Raw genomic sequence first — 9128 nt, 5'->3', positions numbered from 1 at the left:
ACACTGTAATGTTGACGTAAATACCCAGTTGTAACATAATTACTGCAACTGAATTGGCTTCAAATTATAGTCACAAACCACAGTTTGGTCAACTGTCCTCCTTTCTACTGGCATACTGTTGTGTTCAGCTCATCTGTTTTCTTTCTCTTTCTGTTGTCTGGTGGCCAAACCAAGTGTTAAAACAGTCTGAGTCTGGACAACCCTTTTCTCTTCATCTGCTCCACTCTCTCACTCCCCCCCCTCTATCTCTCCCTCTCCCCCCCTCTCTCTCTCCCTCTCCTCCACTCTTCCCCCTCTTTCCCTCTCCTCCACTCTCTCTCTCGCTCTCCCACCCTCTCTCTCACTCGCTCCCCCCCTCTCTCTCCCACTCCCACTCCAGTTAATGTCACTTCTCCCATCTCTTATTGACACCTACCCATGAGCCCCTCTCCTTTTTTCCAGTCCACCCTAGCCTTGATGTTATTGTTAACGTCCACAGACAGACTAGACTGGACCAAATCTGAACCTATTACAGACATACTGTATGTTTCAAAAGATTGAATAGCACAGTACAGTACAGCACAGTGAGTAGAGCTCAGCAGAGTACAGTACAATACAATACAGTAGACCTACGGTGGGCTGCATTTAGGCCAAGTATACTGCACTCCCCTGAAAGTCAGTCACGAGCCATCACTCTCCACCTTCATCACTCTCCACCTTCATCACTCTCCTCCGCCACGCTGTTCTCAGGTCCTCTGATGCCCTGAAGAAGACTTGAGTAAGGGGAATCAGTGGTCACATCAGAGGACCAGCTCTTCTGCCATCCCCAGCTGTTCTGCAGACTCTGTGGGTAGATTCTCCTCAGACAACATGTAGCACCCATCTGGGTGAAGCCGACATCTGTTAGATTTCGATAAAGCTGACTCCAATGCTGACCATGTTGACTCCAATGCTTCCCATAGTTGTGTCAAGTTGGCTGGATGTCCTTTGGGTGGTGGACCATTCTTGATACACACGGGAAACTGTTGAGCGTGAAAACCCATCAGCCTAGCAGTTCTTGACAGAAACCGGTGCGCCTGACACCTACTACCATACCCTGTTCAAAGGCACTTAAATATTTAGTCTTGTCCATTCACCCTCTGAATGACACACATACACAATCCATGTCTCAATTGTCTCAAAGCTTTAAAATCCTTCTTTAACCCGTCTCCTCTCCTTCATCTACACTGATTGAAGTGGATTTAACAAGTGACATCAATAAGGGATCATAGCGTTCACCTGGATTCACCTGGTCAGTATATGTGATGGAAAGAGTAGGTGTTCATAATGTTTTGTACACTCAGTACTTATTAAGCTAGCAAAATAAAACGTATATAAACAGATAAAAATGTTATCAAAAAAACATAAAAAGCTGTCTGCCTAGGCGACCTTATGGCGCCATGGCGACCAAGGAACTCATATCCATAATAATGCATTTATGTGTAGTACAGCTCAGGGACCCATGATTTAATTCTGTTACCGTAATGCCATTAACAGGTTTAAATCCACTTCAATAAGCAAAAATACAAAATTTTACTCAATGTGCCATGTCATAGCTGACACCCCATTCTTTCTGCGGACATCTGTGAATGTTAATTCAGAGCAGATATTTAACCGAGTTTTTGGAAATTGTGGTCACATAAAAACCTAAGGGAGATTATACCGTAATTCCGTTACCAAAGTTGGCATTTACACAGTTCTTCCACTAAATTAGTTTTTGTACATATTTCAATGGAAATTGTTCAAAGTAGTCCTTCTGCATTTTAAAGTGAAAAAACTGAATCAAAGCGTAATTCCATTACTGTGGAATTGCCCTTCCCCTATGGGTTTCCCAGGTGGTTTATTTCAACCTGCAGTCCACTGACTGTCACATCCTCTCTTCCAGTCCAAGCACAAAACAACGTCCATGTAACGATGTGCGCTGAGAGTCGGGAAGCAAGTTCAGGGAGTGAGTGTTTTAATAAAATAAATGGAACATAATACAAAATAAGTAACACGAACAACGCACAGACATAACACAGGAACAGAAACAATAACGCCTGGGGAAGGAACCAAAAGGAGTGGCATATATAGGGAAGGTAATCAGGGAAATGATGGAGTCCAGCTGAGTCTGATGACGTGCAGGTGCGCGTAACGATGGTGACAGGTGTGCGCCATAAAGAGCAGGCTGGTGACCTAGAGGCCGGAGAGGGAGCACACGTGACAGTCCAACAGCTGTGTAAACGTACTGTGATGCTCAGTTCGGCTGTTGCATCCCGACTTCACACGCAAGTAAAAAGGAGGGAGCAAAACACAATCCGCTTTTTAAATCAACAACATGAGTTCTATGGATTCTGGAATGGATTCTGGAGTTCTCTTCAAAGACATGATATCCTTACTTTAATTATATAGGTCGAGCCTACAGTAACACTCCATCACAGGAGAGATCTGGTATCCATTGGCCCCCTTTGACTCAGCTTTGAACATCGATCATGAAACATACACGGAGCTCTGGGAGTGTCTGAGCCTCTTTTTCATCTAAAAATTAAGCTTTTATAGCTCTATGTAGCAATGTGGATCCATATTGTAACTAGCTATACTGCTACTGTCTGATGGTATACTGCTACTGTCTGATGGTATACTGCTACTGTCTGATGGTATACTGCTACTGTCTGATGGTATACTGTTACTGTCTGATGGTATACTGCTGGTATTCTGCATTCTTCATCACTGATGAGTCATTTGACAGTTTGGAACTAGCATTCTACATCTGGGGCCTATGACTGATTAACATGGATTGGGGCTAAGAGTTTGACTTTCTGGCCCCTGGTGAATGCTTGAGTGAAGCAGTGCGGCTGCATTTCCTGTCTGTCAAAATGTTCAAGGGCTCATTTGAAACATGACCTCTGAGAATATATCTTAAAAGTCTGGGGACGATTCCCCGACTGCAATTAATCCAAGACGAAATTGCAAAACATGACCTGGCAGTTGCACGCTGAGGCATTTATAATCATTATCTTCAAACTAATATTGTTGCTTGGAGCAGGAACAGTAGTAGTTATAGACCTGTAGTAGTTTAATGGATGACAGTTCATGAGTTTTTCCCAGAAGAAAAGAGTCAGTCTGCTAAACATGCTGAGCCAGGCTACTCCTCCCTGAAACCAAAATGAAAAATGTAAAAGACAACCAAGCCTTGGCTATAGACTACAACTGAGCTCGAGGACCACTTTGGGGCTTCCTCAGTTTCCAGCAAAATTGCATGACAAACAAAAGGAGGAGTCGGTTGGATTGTCTCTTTCTCTGTCTCTCTCACTTTCTCTCTCTCTGTCTCTCTCTCTCTCTCGCTCTCTCCTGTTATCTTATTCTCATTTCTCATTCTACAGCACGATCGTAGAGTGGGATGAAGGATCACTTGGACCCAGAGCACCATTTGCTGGGGATCTAAAGGCAATTTGAAACCATCAAGATAATTTATTGTTCCATCAGGCATGGAGGTGATGCTGTTTCAAAGCTATCTCTCACTTCTTCTCCCACTTCTCCCCCCTTGTTCTCCCATGTTCCCTCTCATCCAAGCCCTTCCTATTTTAAGTGGAAACTACTATTGGTCCATATTTCATGGAGGATTTATATAGAATGTGTGTGTTGGGGGGGGTGATACGAGGTAGATCACACACCATGGACTAATGTCATAATAACCCTAATCCTCCCTCTCTGCACTCTGCAGTCTCCTTTCCCTTCTGGTAGGAAATTAACCGATTTACTCTGCCCCTCCTCGTCTAGCCAGTGGACAGGAGGACCACACGGCCGGGCACGGTCTGCCTTTAAATAAATAGAATCAGGAAAATCCTAGAATACCTTGGAGCAGAATGTCACAAACGGCCCATCAAGCCTCCCAGTTGGTCTGCCGGAGCTCCAGCCAAGAGTGGGAGACGAGTAGAAGAGGGGTGGGCGGATTAGGTGGAGAAGGCAGAGAGATGCCAAATGTCTGGGTCAGTCAAAAATGACATGACAACTAGACTAAATGTAAATAAAGATAGCGGAGTTGTAATTCAATCTGGCAACACGGCCCTCTCCCAGACTGGAGCTAAGCTTATAAATCACAGCTCTAAACCTTCTTAAGAACACCCCAGCCACAAAACACGGCAGCCGCTCCACAATTAGATTTTTTGTCAGCCGCTGGACTGGCCTCCGGAGCATGTCTCTCTCTCCGTCTCTCACACACACACACACACACACACAGCCGAGACAGGACTTATAAGGTCCAGCATCATTAAAAACACAGGGCTCATACACAGCATTAGTCAGTTTAAGGGGATATTGTAGCTCTTCACCACAACGTTAAATTAAACAAATCTACACAACGCAGGCTTGTAATCTGTTTTATGTTCAATTGTTAATGCCTATAAATCCAGGGAATAAACCAACTACCAAGACTAATCTAAACATCGATATTACATGTAACAGCAGTTTTTTTCAGGCAATCTGCACTTACCCGTCTCTTCATCGATGGCGAATCGTCCCAGTCCACTCCCATCCCGGATAGAGTACTGGATTGCCCCATCTCTACCATTGTCGTCATCCCGGGCCGTGACTTGGAGGACGGTGGTCCCGATGCGGGCGCTCTCCTTCACCGATCCCGTGAGGGCGAAGTGGGAGAAGTAAGGAGTGTAGAGGTTCTCGTTTACATCTACCACCTCTAGTTCCACGAAGGTGACAGACAGCAGAGAGACAGGTCTCCCTTTATCCTTGGCTCTCACCGTGAGGTTGTAGAACTGTTGCGTCTCGTAGTCCAGCTCCTTGGTCAGTCGGATGGCCCCGCTGGCCTTGTCCACCTCAAACTTCCCGTTGTAGTCGTTGGCCAGGGAGTATCTAACCTGGCCACCCAGGCCAAGGTCTGGGTCCTGAGTCTCGAGCCAGGCCACCACGGTTCCCACTGGCAGGTCCTCCAGGGCCCGGGTATTGTAGACACTGGGGATGAATACTGGGGGGCAGTCATTAACGTCGTCTAGAGAGATCTTCAGAGTGGTGACTGAAAACTTCTGGTTCCCTTTCTCTGCACGGTCACGAGCCTCGATCTTCAAGTTGAAGTTGGAGACAAACTCCCTGTCCAGCTGGCCGGCAACATACACAATCCCGTTAGAGCTGTTGATGCCGAACTGGGTGGTGCTGGTCAGGACGGAGTAGACAATTTCTCCATTAGGTCCCAGGTCTTTGTCAGTGGCCTCAACCTGAATGACATCGGTGCCGATGGCCATGTTTTCGGGAATGACGGTTCTATAGCCTCCCTCCTGCAGGAATTGAGGTGTATTGTCATTGGCATCTTCAATGTAGACGGTAAGCTGACTCCATGCGGTTTTCTGTGGCAGGCCCATGTCGTAGATAGTGATGTTGAGGAGGTATCTGTCTCTTTTCTCTCTGTCCATTGGCAGGAAGACGCTGATCAACCCACTCTCCATGTCAATGGTGAAACAGCTGTCTGTGTTTCCATCCGAGATGGAGTACAAAATCAAACCGTTAAAACCTGTGTCGCCGTCGTAGGCGTTGACCTTGAAGACACTGGATCCGACCTTGAGGTCCTCGCATACTGATATGTCTGCGGGAAAGGCCTTGTCAAACTGAGGTGTCTGTCTGTTGACGGAGAAAAGGTCAATGAATCCTTCCTCGATCTTGGGCTTGGTTCTAGCTTTGGACTTATTTAGTAATTTCTCAGCTAGCTTTTGGGCGACTCTGGTCTCCCTACAGTTGAAGTTCTTGGGCGGAGATTTCCCATGAACAATAGAGATGTTCACGAACATTGGATCGGAGAAGTTCTCTCCATCTGTGGCGGTTATTTTCAAACTGAAGATACCATTTTTAGGACTGGCAGTGGAGAGGGACCTCCGTAGGGTAAGGACCCCTGAGTCAGGGTTCAGGTCAAAGAAGCCCCTCTCATTCCCTTCCAGGATCTTGTACTTCACCAGCTCTAGCTCATCTATGTCAATGGCAGACATGGTGGTTATCACCTCGTCGGTGGGGAAGTCCCGAGATACCACTCCCTGGCACGCCACTTTCTCGAATAAGGGTTGGTTGTCATTCACATTCTCCAGATGGACAGTTACGTTGACTTCACTCTCTCGTCTGTAGGGGGAACCCCAGTCAGAGGCCCTGACCACAAACACGTAGCTCTCAGACGAGGACTCAAAGTCCAGCTCCTGTGTGGTGGTGAGGATTCCAGAGAACTGGTTGATTTTGAAGGGCAGGGGCTGAAGGCTGGCTATGCTGTATGTTATGTATCCATTCTCCCCGCTATCACCATCCACAGCGGACACCGTCAGAATGGTCGATCCCATGGGAACGCTCTCGTTGACAAACACCTCGTACGAAGACTGAGTGAAAGTTGGGGTGTTGTCGTTGGCGTCCTCGATGGAGACCCGAACTTTGACCCTCAGCTCGCTGTCCATCTCCACCACCTCGAGGTCAAACACGTCCTGGGTGACCTCCGTGAACCAGTGAGTTGTTGAGATCACGCCTGTTAAGGTGTTCATCCGGAAGTAGTAGGAGTCTGCCGAGGGGGTCAGGATATATTCAGCATCGTCTGGTTCAGGGGTGATTTTCACCACCTCTACGATCATGCCTGGGGGTGAGATTTCAAAGAGACTAATTTCGTACGACTCCTGTTTGAATTTCACTTCCACAGCCTGTGGTTTCTTCACCATGATGTGCACAACCCTGACCGCAGAAAACTTTTGTGGGACACCCTTGTCCTTGGCCTGAAGAGTGAGGTTATATCCATAAGGGAAGTTCTCCCAGTCCACTTGGTCAGATGATTTGATAGCGAACTCATCGCCCTCTGACCTTTCCAGAGTAAACTGCTTCCCAGGGTCTCCGGCCACTATAGACACAGACTCAATCTCTCCATTTAATCCCTTGTCCAGATCTTCCACAGTGACCACTGCATACACAGGGTCCTTGTCCAACCACGAGGGGACATGGGTGACCACATTCATGACTGGCACATGCTCGTTGACACGCTCTACATGCATAAAGAGCTTGGCCGTACTGCTCACACCGTTATTGCCATACAACTTCATCCCGCGGTCCACTGCCTGGATTTCTAGGTCGTATCGGTTCTGCTCCTCAATGTTCAGTTTCCCGCTGAGAGAGACCACACCGCTAGTTGGGTGCACGGCGAACAGCTCCATTTTCTCCTTAAAGAAGTAGTAAAATTCCCCGTTGGAGCCGACGTCAGCGTCAGTGGCTGTAACTTGTGCTATGCTAGTCCTGAGGGGGGTACTTTCTGCTATGGTGACTGAGTATGTGGTGGGCGAGAATAAAGGTCGAAGGTCATTCATGTCCAGGACCTGGACCGTCACTTTGGTCCAGGTCTCCAGAACCTCCCCTTTGACAGAGGCTTTCACTGTCAGTAAGTAGCTATCCTGGATTTCTCGATTCAAGATGGCTGCGTTGCCACCTTTAGTCCTTATGCGTAAGAAGCAGAAATCTCCCAGCACGTACTCCTCTGCTTTAAAGAAGCCTTCTTCATCCCCAGAGGTGATCCTGTAGCGGATTTCCCAGGAGCGCTGGTCCAAGTGGATGCCCATTTTAACTTTACTGTTGGCGTACGTGCGCGCCGCGGAGTTCTCGTAGACGGTGGCATGGTAGACGGGCTGAGTGAAGAGAAAGTGAGGGCCGTTGGCGGGGCCCTGGGGATGCCCCTGGGAGTCCTGGCAGCAGCAGTGTTGCGGCTGGGAGAGTAGCAGCAACAGGGCCAGGCAGACGAGAGGGGCACGCATGCCTATGTAGCCCCACTGGCCCATATTCACATCCATCCCATCATCACTCTTCCATCCTGCAACTAAAGAGAGGAGAGAGACGTTAGCCATGGGGGAGACAGGGGGAGACTGGGGCAAATGGGAAAAGGATTTACAACCACAAAAGACATGCCACATATCCTGCAACTTGACCTTTGACCTCTAGGCCTAACAGGCTACAAATTATCCATTTGATTGTTAAGATTGAGTGGATGGGGGAGGGGGAAGGAGATGACGGAATACATAGTAACCATGCAACCGTAGGAGGTATGACATCATTGTGTGTGGACTCTATGTGGACACTCAATTGCACGTTTCCGAAAAACCAGGAGGTTTGGTTCTAGAAGCAAAGAACAAAATAATTGCATGGCTAGTGGAAGGAGGAGTGCAGCATCACAAAAACACACACATACCAAAGAAAATATAACACTATTAGACTGCAGGAAAGCTGAAGTTAGAAACAGATCCCTCTATCATAATACTATTCTTGACCTACAAGAAAAACTGCAACAGTATGTCTCGAAAACATGTCATCTATCTTCATAAACAACAACCCAGATATGGCTCAAACTGGGAGTAAAATAGGCCTTCTGTTGTGTTTAGTTTCTTTAGGCCTTCTGTTGTGTTTAGTTTCTTTAGGCCTTCTGTTGTGTTTAGTTTCTTTAGGCCTTCTGTTGTGTTTAGTTTCTTTAGGCCTTCTGTTGTGCTTAGTTTCTTTAGGCCTTCTGTTGTGTTTAGTTTCTTTAGGCCTTCTGTTGTGTTTAGTTTCTTTAGGCCTTCTGTTGTGTTTAGTTTCTTTAGGCCTTCTGTTGTGTTTAGTTTCTTTAGGCCTTCTGTTGTGTTTAGTTTCTTTAGGCCTTCTGTTGTGTTTAGTTTCTTTAGGCCTTCTGTTGTGTTTAGTTTCTTTAGGCCTTCTGTTGTGTTTAGTTTCTTTAGGCCTTCTGTTGTGCTTAGTTACATTTTTCTTGTCAGAAAAAGAAGGAGCTATTCTGAAATAAGTGGCCACAAATATGCTCTAATCCGGGTACTGGGAGAAACCCTGATCCGGTAAATACCATGTTGGTCGAGATAGGAGCGCCACCACGGTCGGGGTTATGATGACTCAATGTTTTCCACCGCAGTGACTGCAGGGTGGACAGGAAGAGTCCACATGTCCGAGAGAACTTCGAATAAAATGCTGGATAAAGAGAACTGCCACACACCCACAAAACGCACACTCACACACGCACACATGGACGCACACGCACACACACACACACACATACTCTCTCCTTCAATACACTCACTTTCAGCACTACGAGTCCCTCTACAATTCTATGACCTACAAAAACATCTGCTTTT

General features: G+C 46.9%; 1 protein-coding gene across 3 annotated transcripts in view; it reads right to left on the bottom strand.

Annotated features, from left to right (window-relative positions):
* LOC112266166 (protocadherin Fat 3) overlaps positions 1–9128 on the bottom strand; it is a 350540-nt gene that overhangs the window by 232353 nt on the left and 109059 nt on the right. For all 3 annotated transcript variants that reach the window (XM_042296360.1, XM_042296361.1, XM_042296362.1), the window contains exon 2: positions 4490–7831. In XM_042296360.1, the coding sequence (XP_042152294.1) occupies positions 4490–7805 (3316 nt within the window). In that variant the 5' untranslated portion in view covers positions 7806–7831. The remainder of the gene's footprint in view (positions 1–4489; positions 7832–9128) is intronic.

This window comes from Oncorhynchus tshawytscha, linkage group LG13 (genome assembly GCF_018296145.1).
Source record: "Oncorhynchus tshawytscha isolate Ot180627B linkage group LG13, Otsh_v2.0, whole genome shotgun sequence".
Taxonomy (NCBI): domain Eukaryota; kingdom Metazoa; phylum Chordata; class Actinopteri; order Salmoniformes; family Salmonidae; genus Oncorhynchus; species Oncorhynchus tshawytscha.
Note: the sequence above shows the minus strand (reverse complement) of the source record. Positions and strands in the feature narration are given on the sequence as shown.